Source organism: Protomyctophum bolini (genome assembly GCF_963924005.1).
Source record: "Protomyctophum bolini genome assembly, chromosome: 3".
Lineage (NCBI taxonomy): Eukaryota > Metazoa > Chordata > Actinopteri > Myctophiformes > Myctophidae > Protomyctophum > Protomyctophum bolini.
Window position 1 is genome coordinate 40,321,034 of NC_137864.1, and position 26,563 is coordinate 40,347,596.

The following is a 26,563-nucleotide window of genomic DNA, read 5'->3' on the forward strand; positions in this document are numbered from 1 at the left end:
GTGACCTCATTTCGTCCCGCACAACAACAGGAACACCAACTCGGGCCGCCGCGGTGTCTGGGTTTACGAGATCGGCACCTCGCCGTACTTCGTCGAAATCACCCCCGGCGAGGTGACAGACCCCGCCCAGGACGGGGGGGAGGGGCCTCGGGCAACGGAGCGGCCGAGACAAACCGACGGCGGACAACAGGTAGGGTTTTAACGAGAGGTGACAACAGGTAGGGTTTTTACAGGTAGGGTTTTAACGAGAGGTGACAACAGGTAGGGGTTTTAACCAGAGGTGACAACAGGTAGGGTTTTAACGAGAGGTGACAACAGGTAGGGTTTTAACGAGAGGTGACAACAGGTAGGGTTTTAACAGGTAGGGTTTTAACGAGAGGTGACAACAGGGTTGTATAACGAGAGGTCTCCAGGTGACAACAGGATTGTAACTAGAGGTCTTTTAATGTCCCGGCGGATACTGAAATCCAGTCTGTTTTGCCTGCATGGGGGGAGCTCTGTGTTTCTCGTGCATCTTTAAACCATGCTTCAACACGTTTATAGAGTCGACAAAGTGTTTTTTTGCACACGCAAAGTTTACAACGGACATTAATATACTTGGCATCTTTGACAGACAGGAATGCAAAATTCAAGCAGTGGTAAAAATATAAACAAAAAAAATATTATGACTTTTATTGCATACATAATCAAATAATTGTGATTATCTCAAATAATTGCGATCAACAGGAGGGTGCGTTTCCCGCCTACGACACTGCGACCCCCACGGTGGACTACGAACAGGAAGTGGAGTTTACGACAGAGGACCCAGAATATCCCGACATCGAGACCCCCCCGCCGAGACGCTACCCCCCCGACACACACCCACGGTCAGTGACCAATGAGTGAAGAGCAATTGTACTTTACGAAGATATGTGGAAAATGGCCGAAATATAATCACCTTTCACTGAACAAAGGTACCCCGAACCCGAGCGACCCAGGTACCCCGAACCCGAACGACCCAGGTACCCTGAACCCGAACGACCCAGGTACCCTGAACCCGAGCGACCCAGGTACCCCGAACCCGAGCGACCCAGGTACCCCGAACCCGAGCAACCCAGGTACCCCGAACCCGAGCGACCCAGGTACAGCGTTCCAGAGCCCGTGCGGCCGCTACGCCCCCAGAACCCTCAGATCGTGGTGGTGGATGAAGACCTGGATGTAGACGGTATAAAGCACACCAACGGCTAAATAAAACACTGTGCGTGTAACAGTGTAACAGCCAGTGGCGTGCACCGATAGACACTAGGGGGTGCTAGAGCAACCCCTGCCCTTTTGGCAATGTGGCCTTTTGAAGAAAAGAAAAAACTTTAATTTAAAAATAAATTGTACAGTGTACACTCTAGAGTATGTGGACCATGGTGACATTGATACATTATTTTATATAAAACGCTTCTAATATATTATTTAGGCCCCAAAATCTATGAATCTCACACTATTAAGGCCATCGGCCGGTTCCACCCGCTGCACAAGGTGCCCTTTTTTTTTCACTTGAGCACCTGGATCCTCTAAATGTCTACATGTGCACGCCACTGGATACAGCAAAATGTTAAGTATAACACAGACGGAAAAAAGTCTAAGTCCAAATTTCAGACTGACCCCTCCACGACTATAGGCCTCGTTGTCCTGACCCCTTATCTATCATTTATACATTATGGATAAATAGTGTGGACTTAGACTGTTTTTCGTCTGTGGCATTCATTGAAGGACCACTTCACCACTTTTCAACCTATCTTCATATAATAGGTCCTCACTAATAATCATAAAAAAATGTCACAATCTTTTTCTACTCAGTCTGTGTCTCATAGGACGGATGTGGGCAGTTTAGAAACCGTCTTCCAGGGACATCATCATTAGGCAATTTTTTTTTAAACAAGATCTTTTACAAAAATATTTAGATTTTCATTATCGTGAGAACGATGGCTTCCATTTTCGCATTGCAACTTTTCAGGACTAGAAAGCCTGCAGTTTCTATTAGCTTGTATTCCCCATCGATGATGTCACTGGAAGACGGTTTCTAAACTGCCCACAGCTCTCCTATGAGACACAGACCGAGTAGAAAAATAATTGCACCATTTTTTTCATGATTATTAGTGAGGACCCATTATATGAAGATAGGTTGAAAAGTGGTGAAGTGGTCCTTTAATGAACCTCGCTCGGTGATATGGGGAACTCCACACATTTTGCTCTTTCACCAGGTTGTTGTGTCATTCTTTCTTTTGCAGTGTTCTCGTACAACTTTGAGACGTGCGCCAAGAACAGACACAGGTGTTCGCCGTCGGCCGACTGCAGAGACTACAGCGACGGGTTCTGCTGCCACTGTCGGCCCGGTTTCTACGGCAACGGGAAGGACTGCGTGGCAGACGGTGGGTCGGTTGAATAATAGGCTCCGCCTCGTTGTAGATCTGCTATTTTCAAAAAATGTCTTATTTCTTCCTTCTCTGTAGATTATGATGTTTTACTTTGATGCGTTATATTTTCTTTTGTGTGTTTGTTGTTGTATTGTTCATTTCCCTTTTTTTGTGCAGTCTGTGTTTTGCCAACTTGTAGACTTTTGTACTGTTCTTTATGAACTTTTAATCTGTTTAAACCAATGACCTCTTCCTATAGGAAAGGATTCCAAATAAGCCAGCTGGCTTCTTCCCTTCCTTGCATTGTATTTTTGTTCTTTGATATGTTATTGTCTATTTTTTGTACTACGTGCTAAATAAATAAACCTAAACCTAAACCTAAAAGACTAGACCTGTACGTGCCCGTACTTGAGAACGAATCAACTAGGGAACCTAATAATACCTGTTGTCAACTTGTCATAATATCACCCGTTTTAATTGTCTGTCTGTAAAACGATACATTCGGCATAGTGAGAACTTTCAACTTTTGGTACTTTAAGAAAGGTTTTGTGAGCACTGAGCGGACACCAACACACAAGGCACTTTGAAACTGGGCCACCAGGGCCGTTTATTATATATAATTGCGCTTTTTATGCGCTGGCAGATACTGCAACTCAAATGTCTTTTAACGAAAGTAAACTCCGCCTCTTCTCTGGCGGGGGATTGCGTTAGGATCCTCTTTCCTAACGGGCTTTAGAGCACCCTATATATCCACTCTCTGTCCCCGGGTTGACAGTCCTCTGTTACCTGTCAATATTCTTCCGGGGAAGTGGAACTGTCATCAAATGTATTATCTGGGTAGCGGGTTACCTATAGTGAAGAGAATAATAGCTTTTAGTATCACGGTCACATTCACGTAATATGACTGGTGTGTGAGGTGTCGCTTACCGCCGTGCATGCCCGTCATGTCCCCTTCAGCTGCCAGTGGGGAATGAGCGCAAGACCAGACATATCTTTCCTTTATTCAAGGCCAAGTGCGCGTGCACTTGGCCTTGAGCCAATAGGTGGGCTGGGTAGTATGTCTGGTCGATGACGAGGCCGAGGAGGCGTGTTCTCCTCGGCTGTGTTCTGCCTCCTCCCCACTGGCTGTCTGGGCCATGACGCTCACCTGGCGGCTGGTTGCCTAGCGACACCCCACAGTTTTTATACCAATACTATTTCTATATTGCAGCATATATTCTTTTACTCAATCACAACAAAATGTGACAACTTTTTTCCAAAACACTGTCTCTCCACAGGCATCCCGCAGAGGATGAACGGCAAGGTGAACGGACGCCTGTTCCTGGGCGCCTCGGAGACGGCTCTGGAGCTGGTCAACAACGACCTGCACTCCTACGCCGTGCCCAACGACGGCCGCGCCTACGTGGCCATCAGCAGCATCCCCGACGCCCTGGGACCCTCGCTGCTTCCCCTCTTCTCCCTGGGAGGGGTCATAGGCTGGGCCTTCGCTCTGGAGCAGCCCGGAGCCCAGAACGGATTCAGTCTGATCGGTGAGTCTATATATAGCGGTGTGTCTCTCTCAGTGGGCGTGCACGGATAGACACTAGGGGGTGCTAGAGCTGATGTGCCCTTAACAAATGTGCCCATAAAGGACCACTTCACCTCTTTTCAACCTATCTTCATATAATAGGTCCTCACTAATAATAATAATTGCAAGTTTTTTTTCCTACTCAGTCTGTGTCTCATAGGAGGGCTGTGGGCAGTTTAGAAACAGTCTTCCAGTGACATCATCATTAGGCAGATTTATTTTTTAAACAAGATTTATTTACAAAGATATTTAGATTTTCATTGGCTTCCATTTTCGCATTGCAACTTTTCAGGACTAGAAAGCCTGCAGTTTCTATTAGCTTGTATTCCCCATCGATGATGTCACTGGAAGACAGTTTCTGAACTGCCCACAGCCCTCCTATGAGACACAGACCGAGTAGAAAAAAATTCCACAATTTTTTCATGATTATTAGTGAGGACCTATATGTAGATAGGTTGAAAAGTGGTGAAGTGGTCCTTTAATGGTGACATTGATCAATTCTTGATAAAAAAGCTTCTAATATATTATTTAGGCCCCCAAAATCTATAAATCTCACACTATTAAGGCAACCGGCCGGTTCCACCCGCTGCACAAGGTGCCCCTCTAAATGTCTGTGCATGCCATTGGTCTCTCTAAATGTCTCTAAATGTCTGTGCATGCCATTGGTCTCTCTAAATGTCTCTAAATGTCTGTGCACGCCATTGGTCTCTCTTCTCTATTGGTTTTAACCCATTTAGACCTGAGGACAATTCTACAAATTCCTTCTAAATCCTGACGGTTTTCTGGAAAACCCTGTGTTTCTATATCAGTCGTTCTCAAACATGTTTTTTTTTGATAATATTTAGTAGAATTACAGTACATTTCAAGCACAAACTCAATACAGAGACTGTTAACTGTGAGTGGACGACCCAATTAAGCATTACACTTGTTTACAACAGGGTCCACATTGTTCAATTCATCAAAACATTTAGAGACATACAAATAGACACTTCTATGTAGTTAGAAAACAGAACAGGAATTCATCATATGTTCATGTCAAGGTTCCCCAAAAATATAATTATGTAATCGGCCACCGACCCCCATCTGAAAATATGTTGTTCCAGGGACCTCCCCAGAAGTAATAAGCCTCATCATGCCTTAATGCTTATGTTTTAGTGCCTAAGGTACTGATATGTGTAGTACAAAGATTTTAGCTAAAAACGTTCGCTCTGAAATAATATGTATTCAAAAGTGTCCCCGTCCTGAATGGGTTAATGACGGATGTAGCCGCTACGACCGAAAATGTCCCTAGAAAATCGCTAGCCTATAGCAACCCTCTCTGGGAGAGCAGCGAGACTCGGCACAGCTGATTTTTTTTACGTTTTCATTAGGCGTTCCATCGTGCTCGTTTAAGCACGTCTATAGATGGCCGTTTCGACCAATCACATTTCTTCCTCGAAACGACCTGTTGTGTAATGAATGATGCTTTCATGCTTCAGAGGACGACTCGAGCTGTTGTTTGGACAGCTGTTTGGGAGTGTGTCTGAAAATGAACTTGTTTCTAATGAGTGTGTATGTGATACCTACGGCATTCCTTACTACACACAGCGTCGTGTGTGTGTGTGTGTGTGTGTGTGTGTGTGTGTGTGTGTGTGTGTGTGTACTGAGGAGCATTCCTACGGTGTGTGTGAGGACAGACTGTCCTGTTATGTTACGTTATGTTATGTTATGTAAGTACAGAGCAGTGTATTACCATATGTTAGTCTGCACTTAATGACAGGGTCACGGTTCTTAACAGTGGTGGGAAAAGGAATACATCGCAGTAAAATTATCAATATTCCCTTACAAGTAAATGGCCAATTCTAAAATGTACTTGAGTAAAAGTACAAAGGGTGAGCTTGTAGATTGGCTATTTTCAAATATACTTATCTTATATATATATATATATATATATATATATATATATATATATATAATATAAGTGGTTAGGTATGTTTTGTAATAATAATCTAAATCTACAAAGTAACTATAGTTTAATTGTACAGTGCGTAATTACTTTTCACCAATGGTTCTTTGGGTTTCTTCATTGTTACAACTTGACTCTCTCTCTCTCTCTCTCTCTCTCTCTCTCTCTCTCTCTCTCTCTCTCTCTCTCTCTCTCTCTCTCTCCCTCCCTCTCTCTCTCCCTCCCTCCCTCTTTCTCTCCCCCCCTCCCTCCCTCCCTCTCTCCCTCCCCCCGTCCCTCCCTCCCTCCCTCCCCCCCCCGTCCCTCCCTCTCTCTCTCTCCCTCCCTCCCTCTTTCTCTCCCTCCCTCCCCCCCCCCGTCCCTCCCTCCCTCTCTCCCGCCCTCCCTCCCTCCCCCCCTCCCCCCCAGGTGGAGAGTTCTCCCGTCAGGCGGAGGTGTTGTTCCAGCCGGGCGGTGAGAGGGTGACCATCACGCAGGACTTCCAGGGCATCGACGAGCACGGCCACCTGGCGGTCAGCACGCGGCTGGAGGGCCGTCTCCCCGAGGTGCCCCAGGGGGCCACGGTGCAGGTGGACCCCTACCAGGAGATCTACCAGTATGGAAGCAACCGTACGTATACAGTATATCATAATAACGTCATTATGGCCAGTAAGACGCGGCGCCTGAGGGCGAGAGGCGACCCGGGTCGTGCTGAAACAACGGAGCTTCTTGGCTATAAGGACTTGTATAGGGCTGTATTTTGCGTGTCTTAAGTATACCAGGTCTTATTCCCTATAACTTGAGTAAACTAAAGACCTAGAGGCGTGATCAATGCAGAGCTACCAACCTGCACGTATTGGCCGGCCGGTCAAAATGGATTCTGCCCTCCCTCCAATTCTAGGTGTCTATGCGCCTAGAATTGCAGGATCACATTAGATAAAAGGGGTGAAAAATGGGTTACAAAATCATGGGATAAAAATTATATAAAAAAAATAAAGACATATGGAATGTAAAAACCTTTCAGCACAAAATTAAGGATTTTGGGCCTGCATATTCAAGGATTTATTTTGCCTGCGTTTTTTTCTGGAGGGATAAATGTCGCCAACCCCATGTCACGCTGTGACTCCGCCTCCTCTCTGACATCATCTGTCATCCTGTGGCTCCTCCCCCTCCCCCTCCCTCTCCAACCAGTGATCACGTCGTCCTCCAGCCGCCACTTCACCGTCAGCCTATCGGACGGCGGCGTGGAGAGGCGGAGCTACCAGTGGCGTCAGAGCATCACGTACCGCGGCTGTTCCCACGCCGACAGCCCCGCCCCCCCGCCCGCCGCCGCACAGCAGCTCAGCGTCGACCACGTCTTCGTGTTCCACGACGTCGAGAACCGCCTGATCCGATTCGCCACCAGCAACAAGATAGGATCTGTCCAGGGTGAGTATGGGACCAATCAGAGACAAGATAGGGCCGACTGTCCAGGGTGAGTATGGGACCAATCGGCGACGAGATATGATCTGTCCAGGGTGAGTATGGGACCAATCGGCGACAAGATAGGATCCACTGTCCAGGGTGAGTATGGGACCAATCGGCAACAAGATAGGACCTGTCCAGGGTGAGTATGGGACATAGACTGTAAAAAAAATATGGACAAAGCGTTCTCCGGGTCTAACATGAACGTAGAATGAAGCCTGTCAGTCCTTGAATTGTAAATCGCCATCTTTCTAGATCCGTTTTGGCCCAGCTGGCCATTGGCTGGCCCAGACAACGAGGCGGGACTTCCCCCCTTCTTCTTAGTTGGTTTTTATTTTGACTCGAGTGGGTGGGGAATCCCGATCATAGACTGTAACGGTAGCCACGCCCCTCAGAACATACGCGACTTTATGGTCATTTGGGACCATAATTTTCCATTAGAAATGAGACTTTAAACTATAGTGACTGGAAGCAGAAAGTATTCATGACCATGTTTATTAAGGTAATACAGTCTAGGTGAAGTTGGGGAATCCCGATCATAGACATACAGAGGTGGACCCCCAGGCTACTGACATAGAAATCAGAGGTGGACCCCCAGGCTACTGACATAGAAAGCAGAGGTGCATGGACCCCCAGGCTACTGACATAGAAAGCAGAGGTGGACCCCAGGCTACTGACATAGAAAGCAGAGGTGCATGGACCCCCAGGCTACTGACATAGAAAGCAGAGGTGCATGGACCCCCAGGCTACTGACATAGAAAGCAGAGGTGCATGGACCCCCAGGCTACTGACATAGAAAGCAGAGGTGGACCCCAGGCTACTGACATAGAAAGCAGAGGTGGACCCCAGGCTACTGACATAGAAAGCAGAGGTGGACCCCCAGGCTACTGACATAGAAAGCAGAGGTGGACCCCAGGCTACTGACATAGAAAGCAGAGGTGGACCCCAGGCTACTGACATAGAAAGCAGAGGTGGACCCCAGGCTACTGACATAGAAAGCAGAGGTGGACCCCAGGCTACTGACATAGAAAGCAGAGGTGGACCCCAGGCTACTGACATAGAAAGCAGAGGTGGACCCCAGGCTACTGACATAGAAAGCAGAGGTGGACCCCAGGCTACTGACATAGAAAGCAGAGGTGGACCCCAGGCTACTGACATAGAATGCATAGAGTGGACCCCAGGCTACTGACATAGAAAGCAGAGGTGGACCCCCAGGCTACTGACATAGAAAGCAGAGGTGGTCATAGGTCATAGGTGGACCCCAGGCTATGTCCACAGTGACTCAGTGAGTATAGAATACAGAATATAGAGTATTGTAGAATACAGAATATAGAGTATTGTAGAATACAGAATATAGAGTATTATAGAATACAGAATATAGAGTATTATAGAATACAGAATCTAGAGTATTATAGAATACAGAATATAGAGTATTATAGAATACAGAATATAGAGTATTATAGAGTTTGTATAGGAAGGGGGCGTGGCAGTGAAATATCCCTTTTTAATGACTAACTGTGTTAAATAATGTTTACTTTTTGTTAAGCTCACGGAAAGTGAACTATTGCTCCAAAGAGTTGAGATCACTGCTGATGTTGAAGGAATTTACTACAAAGCATGTGTGTGTGTGTGTGTGTGTGTGTGTGTGTGTGTGTGTGTGTGTGTGTGTGTGTGTGTGTGTGTGTGCGTGTGTCAGTGTGTGTCTGTGCGTATACGTGCGTGCGTATACGCGTGTCAGTGTGTGTTTGAGCGTGTGCATGTGTGTGTGTGTGCGTGTGCGGGGCGGCGGTGGCTCAGGGGTAGAGTGCCTGGATGGGAACCGCAAGGTTGCCAGTTCAAACCCGGGCTCCCCCAGAGTTACTGTCGAAGTGTCCTTGAGCAAGACACTGAACCCCTAATTGCTCCCGATGTGCTAGTTGGTGCCTTGCATGGTTTCCGCTGCCATCGGTGTATGAATGGGTGAATGTAATGCACAATCTATGTAAAGCGCCTTGGATAAACGCGCTATATAAATGCACCATTTACCATTTACCATTTGTGCGTGCGTGTGTGTGTGTGTGTGTGTGTGTGTGTGTGTGTGTGTGTGTGTGTGCGTGCATCTGCAGTTTAACTTCAGAGAAGGGTAAATAGTAACTCAATCCCTGTTGTATTTCCTCAGCTGCGACCTGTGTGTGTGTGTGTGTGTGTGTGTGTGTGTGTGTGTGTGTGTGTGTGTGTGTGTGTGTGTGTGTGTGTGTGTGTGTGTGTGTGTGTGTGTGTGTGTGTGTGTGTGTGTGTGTGTGTGTGTGTGGGGAGGTTAATCCGAAACACACTGACTTATTTACTAGGTGACAGGGTGGCCGGAGGGGGGTTGACGGGGGGGTCAGACTCAAATCGGGCAATTTTCAACTTTTGACGCGTGGGCGTCCTTATTTTTTCAACCATCTATCACAGGGGTAAGGAAAGGAAAGGTACCATGTTTACCCAGGGTAACTGGACTAAGGAAAGGAAAGGTACCATGTTTACCCAGGGTAACTGGACTAAGGAAAGGAAAGGTACTATGTTTACCCAGGGTAACTGGACTAAGGAAAGGAAAGGTACTATGTTTACCCAGGGTAACTGGACTAAGGAAAGGAAAGGTACTATGTTTTAACTGGACTAAGCTCAATAACTTGTTTACAGCCAGGCCCTGCTCATAGAACATTTCATGGTAGGGGTTCAATGCCTTGTCCAAGGGCACTTCAGCGGTGGTAATTTTAACGTGCCGGTCCGGGGGGGATACGAACTATAGCGACCTTTCCGATATCAAGACCGCTCCGCAAACCGTTCGGCCACCGCTGCCTCTGGTACACTCGCAGCAGAGTAATCTAGTATAGAGTGTGCGACACGCTTTGATCTCGTTCCAAACATTGGAACTATAGCTTCACTAATATGTGCTTTTAGATATTTCAGTGTTTCAAAGTGCATGATGTCATCGTCATGGACACTGCATGTGCTCACCCCTATCCACAACGCGGAGCAGTGCACCAAAGCATTATGGGGATTGTATAGTCCAGGAAGGAAGCGAGCCTGCAGTGTCCATGACATCACGGAGCCCGGCCGCATGGACACTTTGAAATACTGAAATATCTATAAAAGAAAACACACAAATTGCCCACATCATAAAAACCCCTGCAGGAAAGTGTTTTTCTTGACTCCCAAACATCATTAAAATGGGATCTGGTTGCAAAAGGGGGTGAAGTGGCCCTTTAAGGAGAACTCCTTCTAAGGCGATGGACCAGACCTCATCGTGGTTCAGGGTCTAAGGGTCAGAGTTGGGGTCAGCATCAGAGGGTCTATAAACACACTGTGCTCTCAGAGGGGGTCTGTTGTCAGAAAGTCCAACATCTGCGGCTGGTTTACTGGAAGACACCCCCCCCCCCCCCTCCCCCCTCAGCAGCTGTGTGGTGGTACCAGGGGGGCAGTCAGACAGATATTTTGTGAAGCCACAGGAAATCGGGATTTCCTGAAAGTTCATATAATGGCCTGTTGTGGCGCTGTCATTGGACCTATAAAAACCCATAGCCCCTAGAAGTCCATGTATTTGGGCCCAACTTCACCTAGACTGTATTACCTTAATAAACATGGTCATGAATATTTCTGCTTGCAGTCACTATAGTTTAAAGTCTCATTTCTAATGTCATAATATTCTTTTTGGAAAATGATGGTCCCATTTATTAAAATAATGACCATAAAGTCGCGTATGTTCTGAGGGGCGTGGCTACCGTTACAGTCTATGATCGGGATTCCCCTCCCACTCGAGTCAAAATAAAAACCAACGGAGAAGAAGGGGGGAAGTCCCGTCTCGTTGTCGGGGCCAGCCAATGGCCAGCTGGGCCAAAACGGATCTAGAAAGATGGCGACTTACAATAACAAGGACTGACCGGCTTCATTTTACGTTCATGTTAGACCCGGAGAACGCTTTGTCCATATTTTTTACAGTCTATGGTTGGTACGGCCCATGCTGCTGACCAGTGCAGGACTCAAAGTACTCATACTCACCTCCACAGTATATACTCGAGTAGTGTGAGTGTATACTCAAATTAATTATAGTATACGCTATAGGACTAGGGCCCCAATGGAAACAAGCCAATAGGCTTCCTTAATTGTATGAATCCTACAGCAGACCCTGTATTGAACTATAAAAACTGTTAATAGAGTCAATCAATCAATCAATCAATCAATCAATCAATCAAAAATAGTACATACTCCACTACTAAAACTCCATAAGTACTTGACAATTTGTACTTGAGTTAGTGTGTGTGTGTGTGTGTGTGTGTGTGTGTGTGTGCGTGTGTGTGTGTGTATTTGTTTTGTTTTTTCTTACTGATTATTTGATCGGCCCCAAAACATTGTAATTACTGTCATGATTTGTCACGATCCAAGTTGGCTTTGTCCGCGGCGTAACCGTCTTTAAATAAATACTTTTTGAAAAAGCCTATATGGAGAACATTAACGGAGAATCATTTCCTGGGGCCACTCGTCGTTCTGAAAGGGGGCGGGACTGCGGCGCTCTATTGGCCTATAATACACTCCCGCATGACCTGTCGCACCCAAGCCGTGCTATACTCATACGCTGAAGTGGCCAGGATCGAACCCACAACGTTGTGGTCGAAAGGCTCTGCCGGGCCGAGCTGCCCTGAACACAGATTGGACTGAAGTCCTCCTCCTCCTCCTCATCCTCCTCTTCCTCTTCTTCTTCGTCTAGGTGGAACTCCGGAGCAGAACCCATGTTTCACAGGGACTCACGGGTGTGACAACAACGCGGTGTGCCGGACAGGAAACGGACTGCAGTTCAGCTGCGAGTGTACCAGCGGCTTCACCGGGGACGGACGCGTCTGTTACGGTAAGAATGTACAGACGTGTCTGTTTACGGTAAAAATATACGGACGCGTCTGTTTACGGTAAGAATATACGGACGTGTCTGTTTACGGTAAAAATATACGGACGTGTCTGTTTACGGTAAGAATATACGGACGTGTCTGTTTACGGTAAGAATATACGGACGTGTCTGTGTGTATATAATATTGTGTATTTATTTTGTAGTATTGGTGTGTGTTGCAGACGTTGACGAGTGTGTAGATAATATTGTGTACTTTGTTTGAATTGGTGTGTGTTGCAGACGTCGACGAGTGTGTAGACACACAGGTGTGTGCGTCCAACGCGGTGTGTAACAACCAGCCCGGGACGTTCCGATGCCAGTGTAACCATGGTTACCAGTTCAGCCCCGACGGCAAGACCTGTGTCGGTACGTCTGTCCGTGTGTGTGTCAGTGTGTCCGTGTGTGTGTGTGTGTGTGTGTGTGTGTGTGTGTGTGTGTGTGTGTGTGTGTGTGTGTGTGTGTGTGTTTGCGTGCATGCGTGCGTGCGTGCGTGCGTGCGTGCGTGCGTGCGTGCGTGCGTGCGTGCGTGTGTGTGTGTGTGTGTGTGTGTGTGTGTGTGTGTGTGTGTGTGTGTGTGTGTGTGTGTGTGTGTGTGTGTGTGTGTGTGTGTGTGTGTGTGTGTGTGTGTGTGTGTGTGTGTGTGTGTGAGAACTACACTACATGGTAAAATGAGAAGAAAAAAACTGGGAAAAAAAAAAAAGTCTGGCAAACGGAATCATCTTTCCTGAAGGGATCCCTGTGGGTGTGACAACACCCATGTGTGTGTGTGTGTGTGTGTGTGTGTGTGGGTGTGTGTGATGTGTAATTGCACAAAACAGATGTTTCTCTTCAAGAAGGTCTTTTGTCATCCGGTTGATGTGGAGCGTGCGTGCGTGCGTGCGTGCGTGCGTGCGTGCGTGCGGTTGTGGGTTGTATAGAGTATGTGAATAATGTTCATGGTTTCACACACAGTGTGGAGAATGTCATAATTCACTGTAACAACTGTCACATTGTTCACTCCTCATTGTACACGCACGCACGCATGCACGAACGCACGCACGCACGCACGCACGTACGCACACACGCACAAACAGAGACGAGCCTTTGGAGACATTTTCATTAACCGCTAACTGTTAGGCCTTACCGGTTAAAGCTGCTATATGTCAACATTTGAATTACTTTCTCTGTTTTGTGTTTTGTTTTCAGACAGCCAGCAGTCTCTGTGACAAATCTATAGGGGCCACAATCTGCTTCTTTTCCTAGAAGCTTTGTCATTGGTCGATTTGCCTGTGTACTTCCTGATTGGTTAGTCATTTCGACCGGGTTTTCTTTTTTACCAATGATAAAGCTTCTAGGAACATCTTTGAATGCAGATTGCATTCTGAACGGGAACCCCTTTTGGTGTTAGCACTATGTTATGCTTTAGCTATTTAAAAATAGCAGATCTACAAGCTCATAGCGCGCCACCGAGTGGCGCGCTACGAACTTGTAGGTCTGCTATTTTTGAAAAATCGAATTTTTTGAATCTGATCTCAGGTCAGAATGGTTTAATCAGACCAGTGTGTGTCCAGTGGAAACCTCGTATGAATCTGATCTCAGGTCAGAATGTGTTAACTCATTCCCTGCCCTGTGTAGTGGACGATCGCCCTGTGGACCACTGCGCCAGAGGCAGTCATACCTGTGACCTGCCAGAGAGGGCGCTGTGCAGCTACACCGGAGCCTCCGACTACATCTGTTCCTGTCTGCCGGGCTTCCTGGGAGACGGCCGCGCCTGCGTGGGTACGTTACACACACACACACACTGTGTGTGCGTGTGCGTGCATGTGCGTGTGCGTGCATGTACGCGTGCGTGCATGAGCTGAGAGCGCCTGTTGGGCAACATTCAATGTCTTTTCCGGGTTGGGACGTCATCCAAAGTGGTCCCCCTTCCATTTGGGACGTCATCCAAAGTGGTCCCCCTTCCATTTTAACCCATTTTGGGGAGGGAACCCCTTTTGGTGTTATAGCATCATGCTATATGCTTTAGCTATTGAAAAATAGCAGATCTACGAGCTTGTAGGTCTGCTATTTTTGAAAAAATCGAAGAACCACTGACACAGAAACATAGCTTTTTTTCAGAAAACTGTCAGGATGTATAGAAGACATTTTTAGAATCTGATCTCAGGTCAGAATGGGTTAATGGATGAGATAAAAAATCTTAAAACGTGAATAACTCTTGATCTAAATCATCAATGCTTCCAGTTCTAATCAAAGGTGGTGTTTTCGACGGGCCCATCGCGGTCCTGTCGTGTTTTTGACGGGCCCATCGCGGTCCTGTCGTGTTTTTGACGGGCCCATCGCGGTCCTGTCGTGTTTTTGACGGGCCCATCGCGGTCTTGTCGTGTTTTCGACGGGCCCATCGCGGTCGTGTCGTGTTTTCGACGGGCCCTCGCGGTCCCGTCGCTTGTCGGTAATTAATCATACCTCCCGTTGTCGTCGATCGCCTCAGGGGTGTTTTGGCTACATCTAGCTACTTCTAGCTACTTCCTAAATGGCACAGAGCAACCTTGAATTAGGCCCTGAAGCTGCCTATAACCCTAACCCTAATAGGCCTAATAATAATAAATAATCTAAATCTACAAAATAACTACCGGTAGTATAAAGTTTTCAAATAATTCTAATGGAGTGAAAAGTACAATATTTGCCACTGAGATGTAGTGGAGTAGAAGTACTCTGACATGTAGTGGAGTAGAAGTACTCTGATATGTAGTGCAGTAGAAGTACTCTGATATGTAGTGCAGTAGTGCATTGGGTGCATACTTAATTTTGACAGGTCATTCATTTTCGAAAATAGCAGACCTATATACAAGCTCATAGCAAGGCACTCTGTGCCGCGCTATGAGCTTGTAGATCTGCTATTTCTTTATTTAAATATAATAAACATAATATATAAAGTATATAAAGTATGACATAATGCTTATAAAACACCAAAGGGGTTCCCGCCCGCCCTGAATGTATTTAAAGTACATTCACTACTTGGGTAAATGTACTTGGTTACTTTGCAGCATGTTGGCCCTGCAGGCAAAGAAACACGAGATAACACAAAGCCACGCCCACAGGAAATGCTCAACCCATGTCTGACATCTGTAGGTCTCGTTGGCCATTCATCTTATAGCACGCACACACGCACACACGCACACAGGCACGCACGCACGCACGCACGCACGCATGCATGCACGCACAACCACACACACACACACACACACACACACACACACACACACACACACACACACACACACACACACACAGTGTTGTTGGCCAGCCCCCAACATGCAGAGGAATGTCCATATAGATTAGAGAGAGGAGAGGTTTTTCCTTCACAAACAGAACATTGTGTGTTTGAACCAGAACAGAACATTTCTGGACATGTCATCAGCAGCGCTGGGAAGGAAGTACCGTTTACTGTAGACTAAGTACAATAGAGAAGTACCGTTTACTGTAGACTAAGTACAATAGAGATTACCGTATACTGTAGACTAAGTACAATAGAGAAGTACTGTTTACTGTAGACTAAGTACAATAGAGAAGTACCGTTTACTGTAGACTAAGTACAATAGAGATTACCGTATACTGTAGACTAAGTACAATAGAGAAGTACTGTTTACTGTAGACTAAGTACAATAGAGAAGTACCGTTTACTGTAGACTAAGTACAATAGAGATTACCGTATACTGTAGACTAAGTACAATAGAGAAGTACTGTTTACTGTAGACTAAGTACAATAGAGAAGTACCGTTTACTGTAGACTAAGTACGATAGAGAAGTACCGTTTACTGTAGATTAAGTACAATAGAGAAGTACCGTTTACTGTAGATTAAGTACAATAGAGAAGTACCGTTTACTGTAGACTAAGTACGATAGAGAAGTACCGTTTACTGTAGACTAAGTACGATAGAGAAGTACCGTTTACTGTAGACTAAGTACAATAGAGAAGTACCGTTTACTGTAGACTAAGTGATGGGAATATTTCCACCATTATACTTGAAAGGACTGTATTAGAATAAAGACTATGATAAATAAGGAAAAGCTTCGATAGCAGAGAGCTTGAGCTCCGGAAACACCGGAACTGTATAAATACTTTTGGAAGTAATCTAATTACAATAAATACTCTTCACTGGAATAGAAGCAGAAGGCTGGTAACTTTACAGAAATGGTTATAAAAACCTTTTGAACTATAATGAGTAAAAGTCAGAGTATTACAGAGTTAACCAAAATACCTTAGAATGAATTTGACAGACACAAGGAAGACAATTTCAGACAAGCAGAGCTAGGAGGGGGTTCAATCAGATATATTCATATTCACCATTGTATCGGGAGAGAAGAAGGCATGTAATCCGGACAGCGTTTCCACAAGGATCTCTGACCATGTCCAAATTGAACATGGTTAATATAGCATACCGTAATCAATACACCGGAAAATGTGTTGAACAACAAGGTCAATAAACATATTTGTTTACAAATGGACAGATAATGCAAGACGTCACGAATATTGCATACAGGAACTATCTCACGGGGCAGAGATAGTCCGGACATGCAATATCAGTTAGTGGAACCGGGGGACAGGGCATAACGTCATTGAGTGCAGTTTGCAGTCTGTTAGAGCGAATACTAACTTCAAGGGCAAAAACACAGAGGCTGGGTGTTATGGCAAATGGAAACAAAACAATTCTTATCTACCAACGCTAGCTAGCAGAGCAGTTTTACTATCTAAACTCTGGCGGGGCCAGAACCATACTATTTTACAGTCAGTGGGACAGTGTGACATCAAATGTCAGTCACAGGGCAATACATAATCCATAATTTGGCAAGACCATAGGAGACACCGGGTCATAAGATTAAAAGGGCAAAGGACTCATGACCATCACCCACAAAACCACAGAAAATACCTAACAAGATCCATCGCATTTGTGGGCGAAGGGTCATGTGACCTTTGACAATATCATATCCTCAGGGGGAAAACTTACTTTTTACTATGAATCAAAATGGAACAGAATGGCAAAACCTGGAACGAAACAGGAACAATGAAAAATAAAAAACACCATGATTTCAACTTTACTAGGCATAATCCTTAATTAGATGGTACTGTGGGAGAGAGAGAGAATGGCTTTTCTCTCTTGATGAGGACGATGTCTTCGGGGTTCGCAACGATACCCAGCAACCGGTGCAGCCTCCAGGCCATATGACAACAATGTTCGTTAGAGCAGTTCTTCTGGCTCGCAATCAGCTCGTGGTCGGAGCTGACTCTGCGAGAGTTCTTTGGACAGTCAACCAGCTCGTGGTCAGAGCGGACTCTGCTTTAGTTCTTCTTCTGGCTCGTGGTCGGAGCCGCTTCTTCGCCCCTCCCCCCCCTGACAGGCGTCAGCCATCAACCTAGTTTATCAATGTTCTCAGAACGTCCACAGATACACTCGATCTCTGCAGCAAACGGGAGAAAACTGGCCGGGATGCCCTATCATAGTTCTTGGAGTGGGGGAACGGGGTATTCTGATGGTGATGCGCTCCTGCGCGATGTCGCAACAATGTCTTTGGTAGTCCCTTAGTACCATATAAAGGTCAATTATAAAATCAAGTGGATTCCGGGGAGATTAATGCCTAGTTCAATCAAATCATGATGATAAAAACCAAAATAATAAAATGGAGAAGGAGATGTTCCTATATTAAACAATTTAAGGTCAAAGGGGTGGTTCTGGGATAATAGGTTATGTTTATGGGGAAAATAAAGGTTAACTGTTTACAGGGAGGGATATTCCAATTCAGGGGAAATATGAATCAAATATGAAATTTTAAATAATCAAAATATGATGAGGTGGGATAATGAATCATAATGGAATGAAATTTAGATTGTCCAAATATCGATTGTCCAAAAATGGGATAATTCAGTTTACACAATTTATGTAATGGGCTTTCAGATCTTATTATGAAATAGAATGGAATGGCTAAAAATCTTTTTATTAAAAGTAATACAAAAAGTCAATTAAGTCAAATGTCACCTGTCTACCCGTCAGGATAAGCGAGCAATCAGTCAATGTCCGGTAACTATCAGTTTCCTGCTGTCAATGCTGAGGGAATAGTTGGTCATATCTGTCTACTGGTAGTAGAGGAACATGGTCTATGTTTGTCAGTCAAAATAAAATCAGTACATATTAAATCAAATCAAATCAAAATTACCTAATATTTATTTAATTGTGGGGAGAATGGAATATTTCAACTAATATTTTATTCAATAGAGGGGAGAAGGGATGATTAATCTAATATTATTCTACTATTAGGTAGAGAGAGGTAAATATTAGGGGAACATGGCTTGGGAAGCAGAAATTAGCAAACAGAAAAGAAAAACATTTAATAAACCACATACAACAAATGTCTGGTGAAACGTGAGTGGAATAACTTTGTTCCATATGGAAATCTATGGGCAACTGATTAGGGCAGACTGTTCTGGGGGTTGGGCCTAACCATAGTGAATTCAGACGGTTCTGAATTGGTTCGGGATCAAGTGGCAAACCTTGAAGGAATGTCGACGTCCACAACCACAAATGAAGACCAGTCAGACCAGCAGAGCAATCTCCCTCGTATTTTGTGGAAGTCGAAATTCCGTGGTTTGTCCCTTGACCACGACCACGCACAGAGATCCGTATCTAAAGATAAAACATAAAAACAAAGAACAAACTGGTGAATGAAATGAAACAATAATTCTGACAACCCATTATCAAACTGGTTCATACACCTGCGCATGTACACTGGGCAGGTGAAAGGCAGAAAGAGAAAGGTATCTTAAAAATAAATATTATTTATTTCTCCTGAGCGCTCTTCCCATCGCATTTGTACATTACTAAGATGGAGGGAGGGCGTAGGGAGATCGACGAAGGAGAAATAAGAACAATGAAATAATAAACAAACTGGGTCTTATCAAAATAATAAATACTTAAATACTTATATACATATTTATATTTCTCCTACGCGTTCCTCAAACATGCTTTTTTATGGAGGGAGGGTATTTTAGAGAAACAGATGTTCCCCCAATCTACGCATATCACAGTTTATAGCACATTGCAGAACTACCAAGGAGAATAATACCATATCCTGAGAGAAAGAGAGATCGAAAGTATGTGTATATCAGATTCAACTTCAACAGACATGTGGACGACTGATAATGAACACATGGTACAAGACAGTTAGAGAGAGATGTTTTTTTATAGTACACAAAGAGAGAAGGATCGAGAGAGACTATATCGACGGTAGACTCCCCTTATCGGGAAGATCTATTTTACCCAGCAACAGTGAGTCTGTCCTTCCCCTTCAAGTCTTGTGGGTTCAAAAAAGTTACTCTTCTACTTTTCTTTAGGTCTAGGGAGAAAGTATGTATATTTCTCCAATCTTACTGCTGACCGTTTGAATCCGAACGACACATGTTTTGCCTTAAATTATGTCTTCCAAATGTCACACTAATCAACTGAGAAACTAGTTGTGACTTCTGAGCGTTAAGACCGCATTTAACACAGAATAACTGATGTAATTGGTACCCTAATCAACTGAGAAATTAGAGAGAGAACTGTATTTACTGATATTGCTTTCAGAATAAACTGAGATATTCTGAAACTTAGATCTTACTGATGTAATTGGCACCTTAATCAACTGAGAAATTAATGGTGCGTTGTATTGAATAAGACAATACTGGGCTTAGTAAACAATACTGGTATGGCTTTCAAAATAAACTGAGATATAGTGAAAGATGGATGTGAAGAAACTGAGATATTCACCCCACGAGTAATGCCGTACTTTTCTGCGTGCACATCGGCTTAGCTACTTGCCGCTAATCAACTGAGAGACTAGTCGCACAGTCACAGAAATTGCCAAAAGAGAGAAAAGTGAGAACCACAGAGAAAATGAAAACCGGTTTATCTGTGACATCGAGTAGCGCTACAGGAAGTCAACAGTCCACCAGCTCGCGAAATGGAAGTATTGGTACTTAAAACAGGATATGGTTTTTCTTCTCCTTTTTTATTTTATTTTACATAAAATAATAGAATAATAATATTTATATTTGTACTTCTCGTAACCGTTCTTCAACCGTGCGCATATCACCTTTATATGGAGGGAGGATACATATGAAGAGACACATGTATGCATATACACAGTTTATAGGGAGGGAGAGCACATCTCCGAACGACCAAGGATAAGAGAGTAAAGTACAAAAAAAAATAGAATAATAATCACTATTATAATAGGGAACTTGTTTTAACTAATTGAGTGAGATATCAAGACTAACTGTGACATCTGCTTTTTTTTGTTCTAGGTGATAAGTTGGTGTTAGTACTATGGACTATAGCACCTGAATTGTCAACATAAAGAAAAATAAATAAATTCAAAATTCAAATTCCAAATGAAATTAAAATTAAAATGAAAATTAAAAAATTAAGATAAAATTCAAAATTCAAATTCAAAATTCAACTTAAAAATTAAAATTGAAAAAATTAAAATTAAAATTAAAATTAATTTAAATAAATAAATTAATAATACTGGGAAGTTAACCTAACTTAAAAATGAAATATTAAATGTTATTTAGTTGTATTTTGGTAGAATGGAGGCTATACTTGAGAAATGGTGGAATCGGAGTCTGACAGTAATTGTCGTCACGATCCTATATTTCTTAATAATGTAATATTAAATGTAGAAATTAGTGGAGAGTTGTAACCAAATGTAAAGTGAAATGTTCCTCACTCACGCACACGCACACATGCAAACACAGAGAGAGAGAGAGACCCAAAACAGGCCCATACAGACACAAACATACATGAAGGAGATGGAGGGGCTCTCTGTTGAAATAGGATAAAGTGAAATTTGTACTAAGGCCATTAAAAATGTATGAAATGCAGTAAAAACTGTATAAATACCAAAATTTAAATTTGCGTTTAGGCTCCCTGACTATCATTTGGAAATATGAAAAATGTACTCTTTGGCTCCATGACCAAAAGTCAGGATATTAGATTGGCTTTACCTAAAACACTTCTAAAGTTATGAAACAAGATGGCGTTGCACACAGTCACGAAGGAAAGCTCGTATGAGCCAGGCTCACAGACAGAGTGAGATGATTCCTCTCACACACACACACACACACACACACACACACTACCGGGAGTGAAATGGGAGATTCGTAAATCAAAACATACAGCAGGGGTGGATTCACACACACACACGTGCACACACACGCACGCACACTAAGACTGTATCTGGGATACATAACAAAGTAAGCACGCACGCACATGCACACACAAACATTAGGGACATTCAAAAATGGAGAAATGTTTTGAACTGTATTCTAAAAAGTTTATCTGGGAAAGAAATATAACGTCTCAGCGTCAATGATATCGGGATGAGAGAAATAATTTGAACCTAATTATTACAGGATGAAAGTATTGAATGGTCAACGGTCGTATGATAAGTTAAAAATCCCTGTTGGTGTTCAGTAGGGAAAGCTCGTATGAGACAGGACCAGACATAGACGAACAGGAGCAGGACAGAGAGTGAGAGGGAAAACTCATATGAGACAAGGCCGCGTAGCGTGTACACGCTCACACAGAGGAGAGGAGACAGAGTCTCTCCCACTCAAATACCACTGATAAGAAGAGCCCCCTCTAAAATAGAGAGTGTCTTAGACCAAGTGAAAGTGAATAGCAGAGAAAAAGGCAAAATGTATCTTTAAAAATGGGAATTAAATAGTCAAATCTAATAATGGCATCATTAATCTTATATTGTTTTGGGATGTTAAAAATTGAATGAATTAATTAGTGCTAAGCACTGGGAAAAGCGTGTGAATGAACGCCAGTCAGTTTATGGACCGTTATAAGGTAGAAAATTCACCCTTGCTTCGCTCGCTCCGTGTCGACTCAGAGTAGAAAGCAAGAATAAATAAAATAATACATATATACATTTCCCGCACACAATGAAGCGATCGTTCTAAACCGAGTGCTGGAAAGTCTATATATGTAGTTATGGTCCACAAACTGACAATTCTAAAAACAATTTATGACATGAGACAGAAAGAACTCTAAATAATTCCGCTACTTTGTCTGAAGTTGATAAACAACTAAAAATGAATGCCTCGCTGCTCAAGGTGTTATCAGGGGAAGAATTATAATGACAGTATAATCTATTTAAGCTAAAGGTAGACAGAGAAAGACATCAAGCATTGATTTACTTAACTTGTATAGAAACCGGAGCAGACAATCATTGTCCGTAGGAAGAAGGACCCAACAGCAGAGAGACAGCCGGGGTTGTTGCAGGTTTGGGTCTGTGGAGGATCGTCCGACCATGGACAAGCCGAGCTTGTCAAGCCCCATGGGTCGATCGCTCGTCCACAGATCCGTGGAGAGGTCCATGAAGTGTTCACTACTGTAGAGCCGTGAGCCGTTCATGGACCCCAAAATAAAAAATCGCTTGTCCGTCGAAATCTGATGACATACCATTCCGATACAATGGCGAACACTGATCAAAAGGAAACCCCATGCTCAAAAAAAATTGCTTGTCTGATCTCTTCCTTGTGTGTGTCAAGTGAATTTGAGGGAGTTTTAGGGAGTGAATCTACAGGACTGAGTTTTGTTTTCTTTTTCAGAGCAGCTAATATAAGGGAACTGATTCTTTGCCTTTAGGAGGAGTATAAGCTTAATCAAATAAATTAGGCTTTATACTCGTTAAAGGACGGCAAGATTGGACCAAATTTGATGGGAATATTTCCACCATTATACTTGAAAGGACTGTATTAGAATAAAGACTATGATAAATAAGGAAAAGCTTCGATAGCAGAGAGCTTGAGCTCCGGAAACACCGGAACTGTATAAATACTTTTGGAAGTAATCTAATTACAATAAATACTCTTCACTGGAATAGAAGCAGAAGGCTGGTAACTTTACAGAAATGGTTATAAAAACCTTTTGAACTATAATGAGTAAAAGTCAGAGTATTACAGAGTTAACCAAAATACCTTAGAATGAATTTGACAGACACAAGGAAGACAATTTCAGACAAGCAGAGCTAGGAGGGGGTTCAATCAGATATATTCATATTCACCATTGTATCGGGAGAGAAGAAGGCATGTAATCCGGACAGCGTTTCCACAAGGATCTCTGACCATGTCCAAATTGAACATGGTTAATATAGCATACCGTAATCAATACACCGGAAAATGTGTTGAACAACAAGGTCAATAAACATATTTGTTTACAAATGGACAGATAATGCAAGACGTCACGAATATTGCATACAGGAACTATCTCACGGGGCAGAGATAGTCCGGACATGCAATATCAGTTAGTGGAACCGGGGGACAGGGCATAACGTCATTGAGTGCAGTTTGCAGTCTGTTAGAGCGAATACTAACTTCAAGGGCAAAAACACAGAGGCTGGGTGTTATGGCAAATGGAAACAAAACAATTCTTATCTACCAACGCTAGCTAGCAGAGCAGTTTTACTATCTAAACTCTGGCGGGGCCAGAACCATACTATTTTACAGTCAGTGGGACAGTGTGACATCAAATGTCAGTCACAGGGCAATACATAATCCATAATTTGGCAAGACCATAGGAGACACCGGGTCATAAGATTAAAAGGGCAAAGGACTCATGACCATCACCCACAAAACCACAGAAAATACCTAACACTAAGTACAATAGAGAAGTACCGTTTACTGTAGACTAAGTACAATAGAGCGTCGCAGTCCCGCCCCCGAACATAAATCCCCGTTAATTTTCCTCATAGACTTTTCAGAAAGTATTTATTTAAAGATGTTTCGGGCCAAACAAAGAATTAGAAAGTAGAAAAAAAACGGCAGGTTTTTTTTTGTTGTTTTTTTTCTTAGTAATTATTTGTTTGGTCCAAAAGTTTGTTGTCATGATTTGTCACGACTCGAGTTGGCTTCGTACGACTCTTAAAAGGTCTTTAAATAAATAAGTTTTGAAATGTCTATGGGGAAAAATGCACTGGGATTCATTTCCTGGGCCACTCGTCGTTCTGAAAGGACTGTGACGCTCTATTACTCTGTGGTGTAAAGTAACTATAAGTACTATTACTCTGTGGTGTAAAGTAACTATAAGTATACAATCCATCCATCCACCTTGAACCGCTTATCCGTAGTCGGGTCGCGGGGGCAACAGCTCCACTCCGGCACTGCATGTCTCTTCCCTGCAGGGCGGATGTGTTTTAGAGAAGAGGCTATATTCTGGACCAATAAAAACCCCAAAGGTTGTCAAAGACGTCTTTGGCCATTTCTAAGTAATTTTACTTCTACTGTTCCGTGTGTGTGTGCATGTGTGCCCGTGTGCGTGCGTGCGTGTGTGCATGTGTGTGTGTGTGTGTGTGTGTGTGCGTGTGCAGACATGGATGAGTGTCAGCAGAGCCGTTGTCATGGAGACGCAGTGTGTCTCAACACCCCGGGATCCTTCAGCTGTCAGTGTCGACCCGGTTACCACGGCGACGGCTTCCAGTGCACAGGTAAGAAACCACCTTGCAGTGTCGATTTTGATAGGAAGTTTTGATTTGCCCGGCGTTGTCCAGGGTGTTTTAGAGAAGGGAGAAGAGTCTGGGACGTGTGGAGCGTTGTCCAGGGTGTTTTAGGGAAGGCAGAAGAGTCTAGGACGTGTGGAACGTTGTCCAGGGTGTTTTAGAGAAGGGCGAAGAGTCTGGGACGTGTGGAGCGTTGTCCAGGGTGTTTTAGGGAAGGGAGAAGAGTCTAGGACGTGTGGAGCGTTGTCCAGGGTGTTTTAGAGAATGGAGAAGAGTCTGGGACGTGTGGAGCGTTGTCCAGGGTGTTTTAGAGAAGGGAGAAGAGTCTGGGACGTGTGGAGCATTGTCCAGAGTATTTTAGAGAAGGGACAAGAGTCTAGGATGTGTGGAGCGTTGTTCCAGCGTGTTTTAGGGAAGGGAGAAGAGTCTGGGACGTGTGGAATGTTGTCCAGGGTGTTTTAGAGAAGGGCGAAGAGTCTGGGACGTGTGGAGCGTTGTCCAGGTTGTTTTAGGGAAGGGAGAAGAGTCTGGGACGTGTGGAGCGTTGTCCAGGGTGTTTTAGAGAAGGGAGAAGAGTTTAGGACGCGTGGAGCGTTGTCCAGGGTGTATTCGAGAGGGGAGAAGAGTTTGGGACGTGTGGAGCGTTGTCCAGGGTGTTTTAGGGAAGGGAGAAGAGTCTGGGACGTGTGGAGCGTTGTCCAGGGTGTTTTAGAGAAGGGAGAAGAGTTTAGGACGCGTGGAGCGTTGTCCAGGGTGTATTCGAGAGGGGAGAAGAGTTTGGGACGTGTGGAGCGTTGTCCAGGGTGTTTTAGGGAAGGGAGAAGAGTCTAGGACGTGTGGAGCGTTGTCCAGGGTGTATTCGAGAGGGGAGAAGAGTTTGGGACGTGTGGAGCGTTGTCCAGGGTGTTTTAGGGAAGGGAGAAGAGTCTGGGACGTGTGGAGCGTTGTCCAGGGTGTTTTAGAGAAGGGTGAAGAGTTTAGGACGCGTGGAGCGTTGTCCAGGGTGTATTCGAGAGGGGAGAAGAGTTTGGGACGTGTGGAGCGTTGTCCACGGTGTTTTAGGGAAGGGAGAAGAGTCTAGGACGTGTGGAGCGTTGTCCACAGTGTTTTAGGGAAGGGAGAAGAGTCTAGGACGTGTGGAGCGTTGTCCAGGGTGTTTTAGAGAAAAGGTTGAAGAGTCTGGGACGTGTGGAGTGTTGTCCAGGGTGTTTTAGAGAAAAGGTTGAAGAGTCTGGGACGTGTGGAGCGTTGTCCAGAGTGTTTTAGAGAAAAGGGAGAAGAGTTTGGGACGTGTGGAGCGTTGTCCAGGGTGTTTTAGGGAAGGGAGAAGAGTCTGGGACGTGTGGAGCGTTGTCCAGGGTGTTTTAGGGAAGGGAGAAGAGTCTGGGACGTGTGGAGTGTTGTCCAGGGTGTTTTAGGGAAGGAAAAAGAGTCTGGGACATGTGGAGCCTTGTCCAGGGTGTTTTAGAGAAGGTTCTACCAGCTATTTTTCCTGTGTATTAAAGAACTTTGTACCTTTTATGTTAACCAAAAATAACCTACAGCACCTTTAAAATCTAAACATTAAGAAACACCCTTAAAAGGCAGTGTATAACGATAGTGTTTACATAGCTGTGACCTCCATGTTACAAACACCAGACAACTGTCACCCTGATAGCAAGCAGGCAGAAGGCAGGCAGGCAGGACAGACAGACAGACAGACAGACAGACAGACAGACAGACAGACAGACAGACAGACAGACAGACAGACAGACAGACAGACAGACAGCACTGTGGAATTCTGGGTAATTACAGCTTCCTCCGCT

At 44.3% G+C, this 26,563-nt stretch overlaps 1 protein-coding gene across 5 annotated transcripts in view; it reads left to right on the forward strand.

The window, feature by feature from the left end:
• Positions 1–26,563, forward strand: part of LOC308313037 (nidogen-1-like) — a 51,559-nt gene that overhangs the window by 12,401 nt on the left and 12,595 nt on the right. The window contains exons 5-16 of one of the 5 annotated variants that reach the window (XM_080759905.1): positions 31–190; positions 727–866; positions 954–977; positions 1,026–1,204; positions 2,262–2,402; positions 3,665–3,916; positions 6,308–6,508; positions 7,070–7,306; positions 12,069–12,206; positions 12,483–12,608; positions 13,857–14,000; positions 24,630–24,746. In XM_080759905.1, coding sequence (XP_080616031.1) covers positions 31–190; positions 727–866; positions 954–977; positions 1,026–1,204; positions 2,262–2,402; positions 3,665–3,916; positions 6,308–6,508; positions 7,070–7,306; positions 12,069–12,206; positions 12,483–12,608; positions 13,857–14,000; positions 24,630–24,746 — 1,859 coding nt within the window. Of the gene's footprint in view, positions 1–30; positions 191–726; positions 867–953; positions 1,205–2,261; positions 2,403–3,664; positions 3,917–6,307; positions 6,509–7,069; positions 7,307–12,068; positions 12,207–12,482; positions 12,609–13,856; positions 14,001–24,629; positions 24,747–26,563 lie in introns of all 5 variants that reach the window. The other 4 variants (XM_080759906.1, XM_080759902.1, XM_080759903.1 and 1 more) reach the window with 4 other exon arrangements.